The sequence below is a fragment of the Pseudochaenichthys georgianus genome, chromosome 20 (genome assembly GCF_902827115.2).
Source record: "Pseudochaenichthys georgianus chromosome 20, fPseGeo1.2, whole genome shotgun sequence".
Classification (NCBI taxonomy): Eukaryota; Metazoa; Chordata; class Actinopteri; order Perciformes; family Channichthyidae; genus Pseudochaenichthys; species Pseudochaenichthys georgianus.
Window position 1 is genome coordinate 8,897,706 of NC_047522.1, and position 22,958 is coordinate 8,920,663.

Consider the following 22,958-nt stretch of genomic DNA (forward strand, 5'->3'; position numbering starts at 1 on the left):
TGCTGCATATGACCACCCCTCCCTCCACCCACCTCCACTGTGTGTGTGAGCATGTGGTTACTGTGCTAAAGCTCCCATCAATCACACGCCCAGAACCTTTCAGCAAGACACACACACACACACACACACACACACACACACACACACACACACACACACACACACACACACACACACACACACACAACATACTCCTTCTGAGTTTATTAAAAGCCAGAGTGTTATCAGTGATCTCTCTGACAACAGCTGCACACACACACACACACACACACACACACGCATATAAATACAGTCATCTCTACCACAACCATCAACGCAAGTCACACTCATGTTGGTGGTGTGACATGAAGAGGACAGATCTGTCTTTCTTTTCCTCTTCCTCCCGGCTAAATCACCACAGTTGAACAGGAAGGCCAGTGTTCAAGGTCACACTGCCCAGAGGAATGCCCCCTACTCCACAGGGTGCACGCTTTGTTTGACCCAGATCAGCCACCGTAGGGTCAGAGAGACAAAGCAAGCTCCTCTTCCATCCTTGCTGATTTCACCCAAAACTGTTTAAACTCACTATATGGAGGCAGATGTGATATGAAGGTGTGTCAGCACTGCAGGAGCCTTGACCTACAGGGTATTCTTGTTGTATAAAGAGAACTAGATGCAGTTTTCGTACTGGGTAGTTTATTTAATTTAAATTCTGATTTACAGACGACTCGTTCCCAATGTTAATCAATGGGAAAACATTTATGTTTGACGTCAAGGGCTGACACAGAAGTTGTACTGCCTTTTTGGCCACTAAGAGCATTTGCATCAGCGTCTGGCGCGGGTCACTGCTTCCATGTTAATATGGCATTCCCTGAAGTACAGCGGGAACGTTTTTTTAGTTCCCTTGTTTAGTAGTTATTTTATTCACAACTGAGATCCCAAGCAGAGATGACTTGTTCTCCAGAAAAACGTTATCAGATACGAAGTGTTTCTACTTGGGGCTACTTGACATGAAGAAGAGGGGAGGCTCTATTCCTGAAAACATCTGGCTGTTCCCTCCTGAATGACTTCACAGTACGGGTGACATCACATGGGATAGTCCCGAGAGTCCGGTCCAATGATTGCAGTGTGCTTTGGTAATCGACGTCCCACCCTGTTGGCTGTTGCATACAAGAAAAACCCAAATTTGGCCTCCATGTTTCAGCCTCAGGGAGAAGCAGCTGGCATCTGACCAGAACTGAAAAGAACATGACTCAGCACAAGAAAAGCTTGCATTCAGTCAGAAAGTACCATCATTTTTCTTTTTGTTGGTCAATTCAGCAGTGGAGTCACTCGCCTGTGTTGCCCTCTCAAAAGCAACAGTTCATTTGTTCCTGTGCTTGAAATACACTAAGCGAGGTGATATAACAGAGTACACAAGGGGCAGCACAGTGGGCCCATTACCAACCATGGCAGAGGGGAGTGAGAAATCCGCGCCTATCGATTGCCCCGGCTGGACTGTCGATACTCCCCTTCGGATTCTGACACAGCGAACTAATGGTCTCCCAGGCCGGTGGCAACCAGACACACGCCCACGCACAGTCCCAGCACCTCTGGGTGTAATGGACAAAAGAGGGCCCGTCAATACATCAATACACGACGGCCTGTGTTTACCTGCTGCCTCAGCCATTTCACCAATCAGCACCGCATTGAGAGGGTGCATTAACAACGCCGCTGCTCGCTCAGCTCGTGATTTTTCATCTGTCCGCCCCGGTTCCACAAATCATAGTTAACGTGTTAGTCACCGCAAGTACAGTCATAGTGAAAGGAGGAGGTGTCGAGCTGTTAGAGGGGCACAGTGGATGTATTTGACCCCCTTACACACACTTAAGGTGGGGTCTCGCAACATGTACCCTTTCTGTCTCGCCTGGTTTAGCAAGACAGATTTCCGTAGCCGTCCATCCGACAGGCCGCCTGTAGTCCACCCTCATGGTCATTTAACAGCAGGGTAATGGTGTGAGCGGCACTGCTTGACTGCTCTTCAGCTGTGGTCGCCTGGAGGCTGGTGTTGTTGGGAGAAGGGGGCTAACCCTTCCTGATCACACGGGGAAAAGCCACTTTGCCTGGGGAGAAAATAAAAGGACGTAAGAGGAGGGGGGGTGTTGGTGGAGGACTGAGGTGACAAAAGAGCTTTTGTGGTTTTAAGTTTACGGCGTTAACCCCTTTCTCTCCCTGCTTCACATGACTAACAAGAAACCACTGTGACAACTGAGCAATAGCCCCGGGCCGTGTGTTTGATTATGCGTTTTGTGTGTGTGTCAGGGGTTGTCCTCAACGCTTGGCCTCGGGTGTCTTGTGACAGAGCGGACATTCTGGAGAAGTGAGAGATTGGTCAGCTGTTGTCAAAATGCCACAAAGAGCAGGATTTTTCCGACAAAAAACAAGCACTCTCACTGCACTTTTGTGCGTTAGTGTCAGAATTAGTGAAGCCACAGTGGGTTGTCAACACGGATCTCGGCCCCGGCTTCACCGAGGTGTGCTGACCTGCTGATTGCTATAAATGGGAACTTGCAACGGTTGTAAAATGAGATGCAACCAACAAACAAAAAGGCACTTCTAGGTTATTTCTGCACTTCCACCTGTCTGTGAATGTGTGCACGACGTGTGTGCAAAATCTGCAAATGTGTGTCTGTTGCCCTCCGGCCTGTCCCCTCACCGAGACATCTGTCAGGCAGAGCCACAGCTCCAACGAATGACCTTTACTGAGGCGCAGGCACCCAGAGAATGCACACACTCATGTAAATATCGCACCTCACTATTTTAATTTCTATCTCTTTCCTCCTGTCACTTCCTTGTTGTCTCTTACATTCATTTTATTATCCACCCTCGTTTCAACATCTTATGTCTCCTTTTCCCAGCCTCCGTCTCTCCGCGGTGTTCTCTCCGTCTTCCTTTCTCTCAGTCACTCTGACAGTTTGTGACACTCCCTCCCTGGGGCAGCCATCAGTTCAGATGAGCATTGCGTGTGACAGGCCAGCTTTGTCTTTTTAAGCCATTAGCAGTTCCTCTCCTCCCACCTCGCCATCGTTCCCCTCTGTTTACCTTTTCTGCCCTCTTTTGTGATTGCATGCACACATCCCACGCTGCAATCTTTGTAACAGGCTCGACTAGAGTGAAGAATTGACGAGCGTAAATATGTGACGGTCTCTTTAATAGACCGAGGTTGTATTTAATGAAGCCAGTGATAAATCTGTGCAGTAAGGTATACATACAGGTAAGATTTAATGAGATTTTCCAGTTGGAGAATTGTTAGTCAGTGTATGTACCTCCCTCTTCATAGGCCAGAGTAATTCCCCCTACTCTGTACTCCCCCACAGTAAAGTGTCAAGCCTAATACAGGCAGGAATGTCCAGTCACCTGCTCCTAAAATGCAACAGCCCTGTGCTACACTAACCTAATATAGACCTGCGCTACACAAGCAGGTTGGATAACACCGTTATTGCTCATTGCATATATTTAAACACTCACCTCCATGTGCCCCAGCTCAGCTGTTAGGCTACAATGCTACACAGTGCAAACTAACAACATGCAAGGCGATATAATATGATAAAAGGATGGATTAGATATGTTATGTTTGATGATAAAGAAGGTACAACTGTAGTATTATGATCCCTGTGATCCGCTAGAAATGCTGCAGTGCTAACAGGCGTACAAAGACTGGTAGCATTCGTAGCATGTTAGCAATAGCTTGGAAGCGATCAGCCGGCTGACCCATGTGTATCTATGACAGAGCTTGGATCAAGCTGTGAAATTGGATTCTGTTTTCTGACAACACATATAACAGGTTCAGCGGTGTGGCCTGCCACTTGCCAAATGATTATCACAGCTCTGAATACATGTGCCTATTGTCCAGCCTTAATGTGTGAGAGGATGATTTTTAACACATGTTGGGCTCAAACTGAATCTGCTGGCTCGGTCATGTTGCTGTTATTAGTGCTTAAGTGGCTAGGACAAAACAAAGAAATGTAATGATGCTACTGATGTAACCCACTACATTTGAATGGGCTGAATACCAACAGATAGCTTTGCTCTAATTCTCTCCTCACAGATCCTCAACTCTAAATGCCAACACAAACTGGCAAAGTCCATTATACCACTGCACAGCTTTCAAAAGCTTTCAGTCTGTAACTGCAGCCTGAATAGAGTCTGACAGCAGAGGTGACAGGGACATTTCATTTTGCCGGCAACACTCCAATGAGAATTGACGGAGGCTAATGTCACATTAGCCAGGTTTGTGTTTGGTTGCCTGCCTGATGTCACAGAGGTTTTGCACTTAACTTGAAAAAGCCACTAACAGAAAGGAAGCAACAGTTTACCCAGGTGTGTGCTGTTGCCTTCCTGTGTTGCTTTTGTTGGTGTTGTTTATTTTTAAAGATGGTTTCCAGTGCAATCATGTGGAAATGATATCAAGCCACACACATGGTAGGGCTCAGGTAACACAGTTTGTTATTACGTGGTGTGTTGTTCGTGCATTCAATGAGCCAGATCAACCAGAACACACATTGAAATGAACCAGAGAGATTAAAGAAAGAGCAGTATGAAGCATGACTGCAGGTTTTCTGGGCATAACCGAATCTAGAGCAGGTGTTTCCTCTCTGAACCCCCCGCCCACTAACTTCTACACCACTGCTTTTTGTTCAGTCACCTGCCTATACTTTGTATAGCTGGACTGGTTCACTGGGTGGGCGTTCTCTCACCACAGACCTGCTGAGTGTCGGAGAACCGTAGCAGGTCTCCACACTGATGGAGGGTGAGATGGTGCAGAGATACTGTAAGTGGGTACAATAGAGTGTAGGTGCATGTGTGGGAGTTTTGGAGGCACCTTCTTAGGACATTTTGCCGTAAAGGTATGTGTTGATTGTTCATTGTGATTGCTATTAAGCCACAGTCATGTGACCACCCATTATGATTGAAAGCCCTTCAAATGCCAAGCATGCCTTTACCGGCTTAACATACAGAACACACACACTCTCGCTTAGGTGTTCCAGTATTATTACCGTTGATGGGGCTGTCTCACCTCCAACATAAACACGGCCTGGGAGACAAGTGTAAACTTGGTGGCGGGGGCATTGCTGTACGTGTGGTGTGATCACACCCTCCAGTCCTTACCAGCCCACTGGCCTTATTTAGAAGAGCTGAGAGGAGCCAGATGCAGCAACTCTCCGAGGACGCCCGGTGTAACAGAATGTGTGTGGCTCATCACCATGCTCATTAGCCTTGGAGAGAAACACCATGGCCTGCCGCTATGATTGGTACCCAGAACAGGCTGTGACTTTCCCTTCGTAGACACACAGCCTATTATCTAGGTGTCATTGAGGTTCAGCAGCACTATCGAGACTACATGAGTAATAAACGCATGTTGCACAATAAGCAAAGCACGTAACAGTCAAGGTTTAGTCTTTTTGAGAAGCAATCCACAATCTCCGAGGTGCAGTTAAATTATTTGACTTACTCACATTAACAACCACTGACTTCCTTTACACTTCCAAGTGTCATCATGCAGATTAAAGAACAATAGCACTATTAGCATTAGTGTTATTATGGAAAGTGCTCATCAGATGGGAGAGGAGTGACCTGCGGAGGCCCATTAGCTCACATGCTAAAACCTTGATCAGCGTCATTAGGAAGACAAGAGCCCATTGTCTTCTTGCTCACCTCTGAAATGCTTGCTGGAAAGAGCTCCGCTCCACATGTTGTTGAAGTTCTTAGATTGAATAATCCTAACCAATTGTTTATGCTGTGTATTGTCATTTGCCTAGTTGAATACCTGCATCTATCAATAGAACATCTCTAGTAGGTTAAGCATACTCAAACTGAATCACAAGTGACTACTTCTCAGGAATACTTGGTGCAATTGTCTTTCTATATTAGTGCTTCTGCTTTTTGCTCCTCCCAGCCTTACTTGGAACAATGAGTAACAGTCATTGGGTGTTGTTTGGGGAGTTTGTGTGCTGCATTTCTATGGACAAACTGTCCAGGGCATGCCTGACTATGGATGTGACTGATCTCCTCCTTGTGGTGGGGAGACTTGGCATCAGCTGTTTGGAAACAGTCTCTTGGGACCCCTAGTGCCCTCTCCAGCTAACTGACTGTGTGCTATGTTTCCACAGTTATATCTCTGAGCAACTGGGACCAAAAAAGCCTTTGCTTGACCCAAACGGCAGAGCGAGGCTGTGAACTGTGAAAATTCCCCAATTCTTTTGTTTTGTTATAGGCACTTGAGTTGACCTTCCTGGCTCTGTGGGAGGAAGGCTGTTGTTTTAACAAAACCAGCAGCATTTACCTCAGCGCTGAATGAGGCACCTCACCTTGAGACAGCATACTTGAGGTTTTGAATGGCACGTCTTTGTTTTACTTTGGTTCGAGCTGGTTTTTTTTGTAGTGGTTGACTTCCCTGAGAAAATGGCATTGCAGAGCCGCAAGGGCAGACTCTGTGACGACAGGGTCTGTACTCTTTGAGGATGCCTGTGGTAGTTTCAATGCTGCCTGCCTGGCCCTGAGCTCCATATGAGATAAGTGGCGTACCTCAATGAGAGAGCCTGTAGTACCAAGGCTAAATATAGAGATAGAAGAGAGTTAGAAGGGCAGACAAATAGTGGCTGCTGCTTATGATGAGTCAATCTGTCTAATCACAAGCAGAACAACAGCAGACCGAGGAATACGTGTCAGTCCTTTGGCTGAAATTAGTTGCAGAGGGAGCACACCCTTTGATCTGTCTCTTTAAGACAGGGAAAAGTGTTTTGGTTGGACATTCCAGACATACCGCCTACACATTCTGGTATACGAGCTGTCGGCCTGCACATAAGACTTATATCTTTACAGATGTCTTTATAGGTAATGAATCAGGATAAAGCTTACTTCAGACGGTAATGTGTTTGTTCACAGACTATATGTGTTTCGCTGTGTCCTCATCTAAAACTCGCTTATTAAGCCAGTCACTCACACCTTGAGGGCCTCAAAGCACAGAGATAGCTCACTCCCACAGAGGTTGAGATACTGCCATTCCAATCTGGCATGCCTCGGTGTATGAAAGCACAAACCGAGCCATCTGCTGTTGTACAAACACGACTCCACAGTGGTTGTAAGTTCCTAATGTCTCGTTTTCATCAATCAGGCCAGGATCAAATAGCCTGTGCCTCAAATAAGTGCCAGCGAGTTTACATAATTACAGGACAGAATCAACACAATGAACCTGTGTCAGGGGACCCATGGCGCTTGATGTTCTGCGCTGACAGATCAGCCATGATATGTCTGCCAAGGTGATCCCCTCAAATGGGGTAACGGTGAGCCTGTTTTGGGAGTAACCCACACAGTCACCCCGTTGCCAGTAATTGATACAGCCTGGCAGGTGTCATAACAACACAGCCGTCTCTCCAGCAGGCATATTTAAGTGTGGCTGACAGGAACTGTCTGGCGCTATCTTTCAATAGACTCTGGGAACTTCGTTAGGGGGAAAGAGGGTGAGGAGTGATGGTGAGGGTGGAGACATTCAAGCAGCTTTCAGATATGTACTGAGGTCTTACGGTACAGTAGCATGGTAAACTACAGCAAGTATTTGTAGCATGTTGCAAATATGTGTAGGTGAAGACTAAATAACATGCCAAGAGGCTTTCATTTCATCAGCTTGTCTGCTACCATCACACCACTTGGAATTGAGACCATGATGTATTTGATGGCCCATAGACTAAGTGGATACATTCACCATGGAGTCACCCATTGCTCTGTGGACCAAGGGTTTGTTTTTTTGCAAGTACAGGTGACAAGAAGGTAAAGCAAAGTACAACCAAATGCAGAAAAATACATTTTAAGCCAAAAAAAGTTCAAATTAACTTTCATGTACTGAACAAACTCAGTGAAATTGTAACATGCTTCATTGTCTATTCTAACCCTAACCCTCTAAAGGGGAACATACATTTACATCAAGCTATATTGAAAACAACTTCAAACTTGCAATGTCACACACACAAGAAAGCTACAACTTGGGTAAATAAATCAGGTAAATAGTCTTTCTCATACAACCATCTGTCAGCCAGTGGAGACGCCCCCTGCTGGCCATTAGAACAAGTATTGCCTCAAGCTGTTAAATGTGGAGCTGTAATCAAGCTGTATTGTGTTGAAGCTGTTGGGCTTGCATTGATTTGGCTGTTTTACCCAGATCCATAGAAGCTGTTTGTGTGGGAGGGTGTTGTAAAGGTGTGATCTTTGCCCAAAGACTACGGACCAACTTAAAACCAAAGACACCGCCACAGGTTATTACCTCAGGTGTTCAACACACTGCAAAACCTGAACACTTTCCTCCACCTATCAATGCTTTTTCTCTCAGCTGCGTAGGAGTTGTCCTCTTGTTGTGTGCTAGCATCTTAGCGCTAATGAGGCCAGCTGTCCAAACGCTCAGCCGCTCAGCCAGAAGGGACTGCAGCCTTTGTTGATGCTAGGTGTTACATCTCCTGCTGGAACACACATTTTTGTTTCAACACCGCCAACCATTTGCACAGGAAGACCGTCTCTGCTCACCACCAACACTACTCGCCATCCTTTACTCTTTCTCCCCCCCCCCGCCCCCTTTGCTGTACTTTCCTACTTTTATTGTCCTGCTGGCCGTGGCCACCCCCGTCTGCGCACACCAGCACATTGATTTTCTCTCTACAGCTTTATATTTGATCATTTTCTCTCGACACTGCCGACAGAGAGTGTTGCCTTTGTAATCGCTGACCTCAGCTCCACACCTGAGTGTCTGTGGCCCGAAACAGCCTCTCAGACTCGTCCTAAAGCACCTTCTGTTTCAGAATGAAGAGTTGCACTCTGTTTGGACTGCTGAATGGACAATACATCACCTGGCAGAGACTGTATGACAGAAAAGAGAGGTAGGGATAGAGGGAGAGCGAGGTGGTGTAAGGTAGAGAGAAGAGAGAGTACAGAGTAGTTTATACAGTCGCAGAATTCTATATAAGTCCAATTCATTATACGTTTATGTGAATGTGAGGGCCTGCAAGTCTTTAATAATTATTGTTCTATAGAAATCCAAGTACAAAGGGTGAATGTATCTTTTGAAAACTACACTACGGTGGCAGTCACATCCAAGAGAAAAAAAAAAGATAATATTGTGAAGTGAGGAACAGTGCAAAGAGAGGAAAGAGGTTTCGGAATGAAATAGCTCTCCTGATGAACCCGATAGGATTTCGCAGCTGCGGCACAGCGGTGTTGACCCCGCAAACGACTCGCCAAATAACAGTGCTTCTCCCTCCTCCTCCTCCACCCCCTTTCATCCCTCCGCCCCCACACCTCCTTCCTCCCGCCTCCCCCTCAGCCTGAACCCTGCGCGTCTACCGAGTGTGTGTGAACACCAACCGGTTGTAATGACCTGCACAATGCGGAGAGAAAGGAAGAGACCTCACCGAAACAATTCTCATTGATTGAAACAGAGGATCACGGTTCTCCCAGATACGCCTCCTCCCGACAAAAAATATTAGCAGCCACTTCAGAAAGAGGTGGGCGAGTTGGGTTGGGGTGGGTGAAGAAGAGAGAGAGAAAAATTGTTCAGGTGCTTTGTACTGGCAGTGCATATTCAGCGAGTGAATGCGAGCCGTGCGTGTGTGTGTGCGTGTGTGTGTGTGTGTGTGTGTGTGTGTGTGTGTGTGTGTGTGTGTGTGTGTGTGTGTGTGTGTGTGTGTGTGTGTGTGTGTGTGTGTGTGTGTGTGTGTGTGTGTGTGTGTGTGTGTGTGTGTGTGTGTGTGTGTGTGTGTGTGTGAGTGAGCGCCGTGTGTGATGTGAGATAAAGTAGCTGGAGAGGTAGTTTCAGTGCTACAACCCGGGCCCTCTGCTGACTGGGCTGCTCTCACTGGAGAATTGATTTGGCCTCGAAGAGGATCTGTAGTTCTCTCAGTGGAACAGAGAGATGGAGCGGGGGGGCGGAGAGAAATGCTAGGTGAGTGGGTGGAAGACGTAACACAGGTGGAATTGAGAGATGGAGGAACTGGGTGGAAATGAAAAGGAGCACACACTCTCACACGTCTGAGGCAGACAGTCGGTCAGGGAAATGCACTCCCTGTAATAACCCTCTCTGTGGGCCGCCTGTGTCTGTGTCTCCTGGCTCCTTCAGCCCATAACACAAGCGACCAGGTCACACCGACTCCCACGCAGCACACACACACACACACACACACACACACACACACACACACACACACACACACACACACACACACACACACACACACACACACACACACACACACACACACACACACACACACACACACACACACACACACACCACTTCAGCCCGCTCTGTAATGATCTCACACACCAGGTCTGTGTGTCTCCAAGTTACTAAGTGTGAATTTTCGGTTTCTCCCTGTTGTTTGGGAGTTTTCCAGGTTAGGGTTCATATCTTTCTCAAATGTTCACTTTTTACTACAGTGAGACCTCCATTCGCTCTGTTGTTAGTGCCCAAGCTGCTTTAAAAACTATTTTTACCATGATGATAATTTAAGAGTCATCTTATCTATAGGCCTGTGGTGTGTTTAATTGGTGTTTCAAGCTCCTTACCCTCCTCCCTTTAATAGTCTTGACATTTAAATGACATGTTTAACCTCTCTGACTCGTGACCTTTCACATTTAGAGCTCATAATCAAGAAGCACACACTTCCTATTATCTTTATCAAGGATGAAAATGTGTGTAAAGGCTAATACAAATACACGTCATCTGAGCAGTCTTTCTAACCTCTGTCCTCCATGTCTCCTTGTGCAGTGACCAACTACAGTGATGTGGTGGAAGCCGGCTCAGAATCAGACGATGAAGACAAGCTGCACATCGTGGAGGAGGAAGGCAGCCTGGCGGACGGGGCCGACTGCGACAGCACCCTGCCAGAAGAGGAGCACCCCAGGGAGCGCTGCTGGGACGGAGGTGAGACATGACGCACACTCATAGGACGTATTATTAATATCATTTGCAGTGAGCAAAGCAAATGCAAACGTCATCTTCCTACTCACTATTTCCACAACGTTCTGAGACTTGTGTTCCTCTTTTCTGCAATGCACAAGTGCTTATTTAATCTAGTTTAAAATGTACAATCATGCTAGTGGGGTAAAACAGCATTTGATTTATTGTTTGCCAGGTCTGTCTTTAAGTGCCAGTTTATTGAGACAAGCCACAGTAAGGGATTTCATGCAACGACACTGGAAACTTTTCCGTATCATTGTTAAGCTTGTAGACAAACTTTTTTTTATTAAATGTCTCCAGCACATAAATGAAAATGTACTTTTCCGCCTCTCTATGTATTGTTACAACATTCATTTTCTGACCGGTACTGTCTCATTTTGACCTCCTGACGTGAAGCAGGCTAAGTTAAGAAATGTTTTGCTGACGTCTGTGCGCAGATAAGTACCAGGCTTTGTCTCATTGTGAAACCCAGAGTGTAAGGAAACAGGTACTACACGTGGTGGGTCTCCAACTAAGGCAGGAAGTACGATATTAAACAAAGACAATGCCAACACGGGGAGAGACCTTCAAGCACAGAGAATAGCCTCGGAACCAAAAAGCCAGTGGAGAGCTTTATGGCCCTGGTGGGCATTGGAGGGGCTGCCGTGAACTTCTTGTTACCTCAAACGGGGTGGAAGTGACATCAGAGGCAGCTCAGTGCCACAGGAAGGGCTGACGTCACACCCCATGCCCCTCCACAACAACAATCACAGGTGCTGAAGGATATTGGTGTTTCAACCTGTGCCCAAGGCCTCGACGTGGCGTTTCTGACCTCATACTGCATGTGCATACAAATATGTATGTGTGACATTGTTAGTGGCCGACTGTGCCAAGTACAGTATGTGCCCATAGGAGATGTTACCCAGCCAGGGTGTTGTTCCTTACACGGGTGAGAGATGTGTGAGGCTGAGGGGGGCTCGGATTTAGCAAGAGGTCAAGTTAGCGCATGCCTTACGGTACGTCCACACAGCCGCTTTAAACAAATCTTTGAATGGGGATGACGTCACTTTGCCTCGCTTTTCGCCGAACTGCATTGTGGGGGAGCGAAGCGAAGATTTCCAGGATTTTCAGGATTCAAAAGTTGAGCAACTCTGGCACGTTTACAGAAATGTTCATTAATGTGCACTGTCCCTGTTAAATAAATGAATAAAAAAAATTAAAAAATGTGCTTTCAGACACGCCCAGCTCCAAGATTTTCAAGATTTGTTCAAAGCTGCTGTGTGGACGTACCGTTAATGTCCGGCTAGCTAACGCTTTCAGTTTAGGGAGGGACTTTTTGAAATTCCTCTCCAATGAGTTTCAGCTCAGTCAGTTTCACTTGCAAGGTTTCGGTTGCACGTGCACCACAGACCTGTGCACAGTGGAGCCACATATTGTCCTGACTATGTTGTCATTTTCATCGCTACTCCCCAGCTGTACCTCCATGCATAAAGGGGAAGTTGGAGGAAGAATAATGTCATTGGTTTTGGCCGGGACTTGTGAACATTAAACACTTCAAAAGCATGAGTTACACTGAAAGAGCTCAGTGAGCTGGCAGCGCTCCACAGTTATGCCTGATCAGGCATATTTTCTTTTGCCTTCACTCATGTGCACAGCTGTCTTTGTCACTCTCTTACTGTTCACATCATACATCAGGCAACATCCTCTCTGCCACTCTGAACCGGACCGATGAAACATGGGAAAGCCGCAGTTCTTTAAACAAACACACTTCACTCGTCTCTCATCTCCTCATCCCTTGGTTTCACTCCTGAGATGGGACAAGTCCCTGGAGCAGCCTTGAATAGTGACCACCACCCACTAATCTTCTCCTCAGCGCTGCTTCAAATTAAAACCTTGACACCCCTTCTCCCGAGACTAACGCGCTCCAAAACCAAAAGGTGGTTTTTCAATGCTCTACCATCTCTCCTTCACTTTCCTCCCCTCCCTTTTTTCTCTTTTTACACTCTCTTGCTGTTGCTCTGGTTCTGAATCATTCCTCCTGATGATATGGTATCATGGGCACCCTGCTCACTGTCATTACTCATTCACGCCTAAATGATTATGCAGGAGTGGAGTAGCCCAGTGTTGGTGCCGTAAACTACAGCCTGCTTTTCTCTAAGAAGAGGCCGACTAACTCCAGGGGATAAGAAGGTGGAGAGAGTGTTGACCTGGGAGGGCTTCTCCTTTATGTGTGATGATTTGTAGAGCATGATTACATCTCAGAGAATAGGCAGGGTGGATCTGGAGAGCTTTTTTATTGTGGGGCAGCAAAAGCACTTAATGACAGCGAAAGGCTGGGTTTACCATGGAAACATTTCCTCAGGCAGTGAGAAGCTGGCTGTTAGGGCACGAAGGCAGTACTGAAGCGGAGGCTCTCACGCACAATGACACCTACCAATGTCCTCACTGTTGGCCCAACATGCAGTGATGATATGTCATACTCCTATGAATCAGTCTAACATCCATTTTGATCACAGTGGACACACAGGAACACCTACATTCCTGATGCTTTATGTCACCACGTGATGTTTAAAGCGAGCCACCCTTCTGGACAGGAAAAGAAGAATCTCCAGAGAGCCGGGAAGATTGTCCTGTGGAGACATACGGCACAAATACATCATAAGCAAGTCATCCCACATTTGGAAATACCTTGCATGTAATCTCTGACTTCCCTCCTCGGAGATAAAGTCTTCACCGGGATTGTTGAATATTTTAGCTGTTTGTGCAAATCCTTATCACTGATGCCTCTCCCATCCAAGATACAAACATGTGTGGATGCACAACCACAGGAAGCAGTGGGGGCAAAGGTCGTCCAGGGCAGGAAATGCATCATGGGATACTGTTGTATCATGTTGCAGGGATGTAGGCAGAGAAGGATGAGAAGGGAGCGAAGGAAAAAGAAGAGTGGGTGGTCTGGTGATTTAGTTCTAATACGTACTTTGGTAAGGAAACACTGTAAAGCACAGAAAGGAAAAACCTACTTGTTTTGTGCTGCAACAGAATGTCCTGCTACAACCTCACAGGGTTTTTGTTCTGGCGTTTCTGAACTGATTTTCCACTTGTGCAGTGGTGCGTTCACATCCCTGCGTCAGCACATAAATGGCCTGTGTGGTGTTTCATGTCAGGGGAGCAGCCTGATAACGCGGAGCCGCCTCAGCGAGGCTGTGAACCCTTCTGGCTTCACGAGGTCTGTACCTAACAAAGAGCCCCCACACACACACACACACACACACACACACACACACACGGAGTGAAAACAACCACTTGTTTGCACCACAGGCCCCCCACTGGGACTTCACTTCACACACATGCTCAACATTTAGTAGCCTCGAGGTGTGTTTGGATGCTGCCTTTGAGTTGAAGGGGGCTCAACATAGACAGATCAGCAATCTCCCACATGCAACAATGTGTGTGCAATGTCTTGTCAACACAACTGTGAAAAATACACTTCATTGAAACATTTCCCACAATGTCAAACTTTTTCTAAAGAAGAGAAAATGTAGCAAATGTGTCTACGGGGTGTTGTTGGCCGTGGGAAAAAGCTGCGTGCTATGTGGGGGTTAGCAGCCCCTAATGTGTTTCTGACCCTCCACTTTATGATGAGAATTCCACAATTTCAAAAAAAAAGAAGAAGCAGCTGTCGGTTTCTGCCTTACATATAACACCCAGCCTCTTTCTCTGAACGATCTATTATCCAGGGTTTTTTTATAGAGGGAGGTTTCTTCGAATGGTCTTTAATAACCGTAGCAACAAATGGCCGCGCTCGTATTGTCTCATGGCTTTGTTAAGGTGCACCACAGGAAGCCCAATGTTAGAGAACTGGTGTTCACTGTGCGTCTGTGAGTCATGATGTGCTACACCTGTTCCCCTCTCCGAGGAGCACACAGCTGGCCCCGTCTTTCAACACCAGCACAATTCACACAACACCATTCTCAAATCTCCCCTAAGCTGGAGGAGTGCTTAAATCAATCCATAAAACATCTGCCCAGTAAACACCACCACAGTAGCGTGACTTTGCTTTCAGCTGATAGCCTGTAATGATACACACAGGCACACTAACGCATCCATCGAGGAATAATGCTCGGGTTTTATCACAGACACACTTTACTCAGTTCCGGTATCCACTTCAGGAAGCATGCAGGGACGGAAAGAGGGTAGGAAGCTTTCCTGCATCCTTAACTCCATCCTCAGGTTACACTTCCTATAAGCCGCTGCTTGGTAATTAGTGCTCGTTAGACTAGCTAGCTCATATGATGTGGAGGAAGAACGCTCAGCTCCCACATGCAGGCGCTCATTTGCTGCGATATTAAGCACAGTCTGAAGGCCAAGCCTCTCCAGAGAGCGGAGCGTAGAGTGTGTGTGTGTGTGTGTGTGTGTGTGTGTGTGTGTGTGTGTGTGTGTGTGTGTGTGTGTGTGTGTGTGTGTGTGTGTGTGTGTGTGTGTGTGTGTGTGTGTGTGTGTGTGTGTGTGTGTGTGTGTGTGTGTGTGTGTGTGTGTGTGTGTGTGTGTGTGTGTGTGTGTGTGTGTGTGTGTGTGTGTGTGTGTGTGCCTTCCTGCCTAACATCTATCTGCTGCAATACAACAGGACAAGATGCATCATCTCATTATCAGTGTCGATCGCAACAAGTACCTTACCTAACATTGTGAATAGAGGCTTGCCATTCAGTTCCTACAAAGAGCTGGGTGCACGTACAGTAGCCTGTGGCCTTTGATGCTAATTAGCTTTCTCATCCTATTGTGAACAGCATTCAGGATGTTTGTGTTTTTTCTCCCTGGCGCCGCATGCCTCATCCCAGGCTTGTGTACATGTCATGATCAAGGGCTTGGACTGGAAGATCCGTTTCAGCTATATTGACACTGACATTATTGGATTATCACATTTCATGTTCAGAGGTTAGGGTTTCATATGTAGAGCGCGCATCGATGGGAAAACATGTTCAAATAACGCGGTAATCGATTATACCTTTTTGCAAGCACGACTTTAATCAGTGTCTGTTTCACCCTTCACAGTGAAAGAGGATTGTGTGTCGGACGCTGAGGATGATGGGAGCACGGACGCACTAATGGAGGAGATGCTCCAGCAAGGAGACACGGCCGTCATTTACCCAGAGGCCCCAGAGGACGAGCCTCAACGCCAGGGCACCCCTGACGCCAGCGTCCACGATGAAAATGGTATGCCACAAGAGCAAATTCAAAATGTTTACACATCCTTTTCCAGACATGTTATCATGTGCCTTGTGCAGTAATTGCTTTAAATGGATCTATAGCATAAAAGCAAGGTGTTGTGTCCCTAAATTACACACACACACACACCACTATTTCCACCTGAGAGATCACAGTCACTGAGCTCTCACACTATTGCTGCTCCTACCCAGTAATTACGGCCCCCCCTCGGGATGGCTATACCTGCTCCCCGTCTCACCTTAGGTGTTAACTCCACCCCATTAACGCCACTCTCCGACATCATTACACACACCGCTATTTGTTAAGTGCAGCACACTGGAGCCTTTATTGCTCCCGGGCTTTTGGCTTTTACCTGCTACGCCAGAGGGGGGGAGGAAGGGAGGGCCTGAGGGAGCGAAACAGCAACACCTGAGTACATTTGTCACGTCTGTGCGAGGTCTGACTCACGGCTACCTGGCCCGTAATGTGTGTGCATTCCCATCCCGAGGCCCTCACCTGTCCCGCAGGGGAACTTAATACATCACCTGTTAAGGGAATAATGCTTCACCTGTGTGGGAGCCGGGCGTCTGAGACCCTCTGTTAACCAGGTTGGATCTCTGCAGGCGGCTGTTATTTACCGAGCGCGCTGTTCCTTACAGGAGTGGGTGTTTTTGACATGCTTCAACCGCACAATAGGCAATCTAATTGGATGGAATTTCAGGCGTGTAAAAGCTATAATTAAAGTACAAAAGCAAAATTAAATTCCAGTCCTGCATTGGCAACCCACCGTGCTATTTCTTTAAGGAAAGGAATGTGTTAATATGGATCACTAATCAGCTTTTGTCCATTTGGTTACCTGGGAGCTGTTTACCTGAGGGGGAGGATCTCTCGGTGATTGGTGAACTAGCAGAGGAGTGTGACTGTGGCAGGCCTTGTGTAACATCAAAGAGCCCTCCCTATTGACCATGTGTTATCACCCCCTCTTGTCCTCCCCCCTTTACACATGTCATTACAACACTTTCCTCTTCTTTTTCTTCCCCCCAGGAACTCCTGATTCCTTCTCTCAGCTGCTCACCTGCCCGTACTGCGCGCGTGGCTACAAGCGTTACAGCTCCCTGAAGGAGCACATCAAGTGCCAGCACGAGAAGACCGAAGAGAGCTTCAACTGCCCCGAGTGCAGCTACAGCTTCGCATACCGCGCTCAGCTGGAGAGGCATATGACGGTCCACAAGGGCGGACGGGATCAGGTAAATACTGACTGACAAACCGGCTAGGACTGGATACTGATATGACACCTTCACTGGCTTTTTTTCTGACTTGGGTGCTTAATGGAGTTAGATGATTTCTGTGAATCCCGTTTTAGGACCATACTACATATTGTGGTACTGTGAAAATGAAGTATACACATTAGCCTTCAACATTTTTACAAGATTAAGATAAGATAAGATGGAACTTTATTTAACTGTACCCTGTACATTATGTTGTATGTCATCCTTATTGTTGCTCTGTTGTTTTTATGTTACATGTGTAACTAATGTCCTGCAGGTCACCCTTGACAAAGAGATCTTTTGATCTCAAGGGGCTTTCACCTGGTTAAATAAAGGCTACAAACAAACAAACAATCCCCTTGAGGAAATTCAGGCATTTATGGCAGCAACAGTGTCAGAATGAAAAACAGGATTCACACATGGTAAAAATAGAGATAAAATAGAATACAAATCAAAATAATAATACAGCATAAATAAGTGATAAAGTAACTATTGAAACAGGATATCACAGTAAAAAGTTGAGTATTTGTATGAACATGTTAAATATATGTACATAAGTGTGCAGATGTGAGTGCAGGTTAAAGTCTTGTAAAAACTGGTTGTATGTATGTACAGTCTACAGTCTGAGAAACTAGTCAACATCTGCTGTGTTTATCATTTTGTATGAAAAATATTCCTTGCTTGACTGATTTTTATAGTTTAACAGTCTTCTTAAATAGTCAGTGCAGCTTTAAGTTGCTAATTCTTCTGTCCCGCTGTAGTAATTATCCATTGGCAAATTGATTCTAAATGATACAAACCTATGTGGAAGCTTATTCCTGTTTCTTAAGCGACTAATTTCCAAACATTGCACTTTTGCCCTCATTGATTAATGACATTGTGACATGAATTAGTAGCAGTTCAAAGGTTGTACTATCGTACTGAATATCCCCTCTCCTTTTCGTCCGACAGAGACACATCACACAGTCGGGAGGCAATCGTAAATTCAAGTGCACTGAATGTGGCAAAGCATTTAAATACAAGCACCACCTGAAGGAGCACCTACGCATCCACAGCGGTGAGTGGACCACCATGGCTGCATTCTGTGTGTGTGTGTGTGTGTGTGTGTGTGTGTGTGTGTGTGTGTGTGTGTGTGTGTGTGTGTGTGTGTGTGTGTGTGTGTGTGTGTGTGTGTGTGTGTGTGTGTGTGTGTGTGTGTGTGTGTGTGTGTGTGTGTGTGTGTGTGTGTGTGTGTGTGTGTGTATGCCATGATTTTCTGCTGGCGACAGATATCTCAGTGTACATTAATACAATTTGAATCTTTTCTATTGATGATCTAGCAATTCCCTGTGTTTAGATATCCTTCATTGTGGTTCAATCCATTGTATGCTCTTCCTTTAGTGCCATAATTGTGTATATTTTGGCATGATGGGACAGCAATTAGAGAAGGGCATTTCCCAATGGTGCCATTACATCAGCGTTTAAGCATCGTTGAAATGCATTAGAGGTTTTTCCTACTGTGCCGCTCATAGTCTAACTTGATAATTTAGCTTCATTTACTAATGGAAATCTGCTTCTGTCCCCCCCCACCCCCTCTCTTTCTCTCTCTGCTATGCACATTGTGGTTTTTATTCAGGAGAGAAACCGTATGAGTGCTCCAACTGCAAGAAGCGCTTCTCTCACTCAGGCTCATACAGCTCCCACATCAGCAGTAAGAAGTGCATCAGCGTCATCTCAGTTAACGGCAGAGCGCGCTTGGGGAACGCCAAAACCCAGACCCAGGCTCCATCTCCAGGGCTGCCCACGTCACCATCAGCCCTCCGCACCCAGATGCAGAAGATGGAGCACAGCAAGCCACTGCAGGAGCAGCTGCCACTCAATCAGATCAAGACTGAGCCTGTGGACTATGAGTACAAGCCCACATTGATGACATCCACAGCAATGGCCGCTATGAACGGTGGGGTTTTCAACGGAGGTACTGCATCTCCTCTGCAGGGCACGGTGCAGGCTGTGGTCCTTCCCACGATGGGGCTGATGTCACCCATCAGTATCAACCTGGCCGACCTGCAGAATGCTCTCAAAGTGGCGGTGGACGGAAACGTCATTCGCCAGGTTCTGGAAAGCAACGCCAAAGGTCAGCTGCAAATGCACTCGGGACTAACCACTGGAATGCTCCATCCCACACAGCAGCAACTCATCTCAGCCATCAGTCTGCCTATTGTGGGTCAGGACGGAAACACAAAAATCATTATAAACTACAGTTTGGACCCCAACCAGGGCCAGCTCACAGCCCATAACATGAAGAAAGAGCCCGAGGCAACCTCACTAGGCCAGAAACTCCCAGAGGATCTAACCATCAAAGGCTCCCGGCTCAATGAGACTAAAGAAAAAGAGGAAAAGACCACTAAAACCTGCCTCCTGTGTGATAACTGTCCCGGTGGGCTGGAATCACTCCATGCCCTCAAGCACTGCAAGGATGGCCTCAGGCTGAACGGTCTGGATAAGTCTGAGTCTGCTGTGGCTGCCTTGCTGTCAGAGGGCGGGCTCTGTAACCAGCCCAATAACCTCTTGTCCCTGCTCAAGGCTGTGGCCTTAAAAGCAGAGCCCACCAAGGATGAGCTGGCCAAGATCTCTGACTCAGTCAGCCTGCCAGCGCATGTGGTAAAGAAGTGGTTTGACAAAATGCAAGAGGGTCAGATATCACTGGGTGCTCCAACACCTCCCTCAGAGGAAGAAGACATCTGTGAAGCTAACAGTGTGGTGTCTCTGGTCCAAGGGAAGGACACGTGCCCCTCTGTGACCCAGGACAGCCCTACAGAAGCCACTCCAGCGGAGTTCAACGGCGCCCACAGCTCACCGGCCTCTCCCTCACCACTAAACCTGACAGCTGGCGGTCCCGTCCCATCCCAGCCTTCCCAGAGCACTGAGGGACCCCTAGACCTGTCACTGCCAAAGCCCGCCGGAGGGGGAGCAGAGAGAGCAGTGGGTAAAGCCTGCGTTAACGCCTCCCCTTCCCTCCGCTCTACCCATGTGGATGAACCCCTAAACTTAACTTGCACAAAGAAGGAGGCATCGCCACTCTTAGCCATGGGCGCCAGCCACATCGCACTGTACGCCAGCCAGCAAAGTGCCAAACCCCTCAACATTGTTACCACAATGCAATGCCTAAGGGCACTTTCCACTAACAACAAACATACTATCCTGATCCCCCAGCTGGCTTACACCTATACCACTACAGCAAACAGCCCTGCTGGGACCCAGACCCAGGAAACCCTCCACCTCAACGGAATAAAGGTGCCTTATCATTCAGCGTCCCTGTCTGTGTTAAAAGTATAGTATTACATTTTGGAAATGTTGGTTATTTGTCTTTATTGCTGAACTCTCATTCGTATGCTTAATATGAAGCTACAGGCAGCAGCTAATTAGCTTAGCATAAAGACTGGAGATAGGGAAGCAGCTAGCAAGGCTCTGTCTCAAACTAACAAAACCAGCACTTCTAAAGCTCACTGAAGTTATAATGCAAAAGAAGAAAGGGAAAAAAACACAATCTTATTGTATTGGTGTGTTGGACTTTAAAACAAATCTTTACCAGGAAATCAGACCCCAAACAGCTCTGCATGTGTGACCATTAAAGAGGGTTTCATTCCTCCGATTCTATCTTCTATCCATCTATATTATTTGTTAATTAGTCAAATAAGGAAGTGCCTGTTGGCAGATTTTGTACCCGTTTTGCCTGTCTCCAGTCTTTGTGCTAAGCTAAGTGACTGACAGTTACTCATTTACTGAGAGCAGTATCAATCTTCTTATCTAACTGGTGCCAAGAAAGCTTACAAGCAATTCCCAAAATGTCAGACAATGGCCACTGTCTGTAATCCTCAGCCTATAGTACTTTGAGATGAAATGTTATTTTTGGTCCCTTTAGTTTCATTGGTGCAGAACAGACAATAGTTGTTGGAGGTCATGAGGCCAGCCAAAGCAAAACAATTTGAAACTTAGAAAACGATTGATTTTCAAAAAGTGCAGGAAAGGATTCAAGGTCTAATCCGGCGGCCATTTTGAGAAGCAAGTGGATTTGAATCAAGGTGGCTTATCTCTTTTTGGAGCAATCAGTCAATCTCTTCTGTCCTGATCATTAATCCTTATTGTTTGAAACCACAAGTACATGATAGATAGTGCGAATCCATCCCAAATACAATCAATAAGTCATATATAGAAATGTCAGAATTCAGCTCTTTGTAAAAATGATAGCCCTTAATAGTCCTGCATTGTGTGAACACCTAATGGGCCTGTAATGATGGATGTAGATCTCTGAGTGTATGAGTGATCTTCCTGGGCTGTCACCCAGAGGACATGAGGCTGCACTTTACTGCAGAGCCCTTATTGATCTGCTGGAATCTGTTTAAACGGCACACCTCTGCCTGCCTCATTGATTTATTGTTGTTGGATTATACTTTCGTGTTAAGTGGATTGGCATAGACCTGCCTTGTTAAAAAAAGAGCTCTGTGTATATATCATCTCCTTAATATTGCGCCACATCCTCTTTGACTGCATCAGTAGATGAGATTTACCAGCCCAGGGACAGGAGAAAAATGTAGTTTGCTCTTAAGTGCACAGCACGGTTATGTTTCGGGCCAAGGGAAAGATTCCTCACAAATAAGCTGACAATTCCGAGTGATTTTACATTTACAAATGTCTCCAGAGAGCTATGAGTTGGAAATGACGGGGTATTATTTCCTGAGAAATGCACCACTCACACAAGTTGTTTGCTAGTAGTGCTACTTTTGTGAGTCATTCATTGTCAAGCAGAGCAACGTCATTATGAATTCCAACCAATACATGTGTGATTTGTCTTATTCACCAGGAGGAGAAGATGGACCCAGGCTCAGATGGTATGTCCACCGTGGAGGAGCAGAACGACTCCGACTCGGGCCCACAGAGGAAGAAGATGAAGAAGACGGAGAGCGGCATGTACGCCTGTGACCTGTGCGACAAGATCTTCCAGAAGAGCAGCTCGCTGCTGAGACACAAATACGAACACACAGGTAATTACAAACTCTTGTGTAGCAAAGGCACAAACACAGCCACAAATCATAGATGGGCTCTGGTTTTGAAATAAAACAGAACCGGAACTTATCTCACCACCACTCGCTGTTTGAGAGATGAGTCAGAGTGCGAGTGAAGGGGGATTTTTGAGCTACAGCGTAAAGAAGGGTGGACACCTCCATTCCAGCAGGTATTACTCAACATGCACAGAAGAGGTCTGAGAATTTCTTTCCGCCAACTCCCCACCTCTGCACTGCCAGCTTCTCATGTAATGCACCGAATGTTGCAACAGGCTCTGGTAGTGATTTGCGTAGCTCTAAGATGATGATTCCGTGGCCAAGTGGAGGTCAGCGCCCCGAGAGGAGTTTTCTTTTTTTCTTTATTACTCTGATACCTGGCTTGCAACCATAGTTTTCAGCTCCAAATGACCTCATCCAAGGTGAAACTAGATGTTCCCTGCCTGGATAAAGTTTCCTATCCAATTGTTGTGATTTTGTTGTATTGTTTTGAAATGTTCTCCTTGGATA

General features: G+C 46.5%; 1 protein-coding gene across 1 annotated transcript in view; it reads left to right on the top strand.

Moving 5' to 3' along the window:
- The window catches only part of zeb1b (zinc finger E-box binding homeobox 1b), a 46,711-nt gene that overhangs the window by 19,965 nt on the left and 3,788 nt on the right, over positions 1 to 22,958 (top strand). Inside the window, exons 2-7 of the mRNA XM_034108569.2 lie at positions 10,769 to 10,924; positions 15,989 to 16,150; positions 17,186 to 17,388; positions 18,361 to 18,466; positions 19,025 to 20,682; positions 22,250 to 22,430. Coding sequence (XP_033964460.1) covers positions 10,769 to 10,924; positions 15,989 to 16,150; positions 17,186 to 17,388; positions 18,361 to 18,466; positions 19,025 to 20,682; positions 22,250 to 22,430 — 2,466 coding nt within the window. The remainder of the gene's footprint in view (positions 1 to 10,768; positions 10,925 to 15,988; positions 16,151 to 17,185; positions 17,389 to 18,360; positions 18,467 to 19,024; positions 20,683 to 22,249; positions 22,431 to 22,958) is intronic.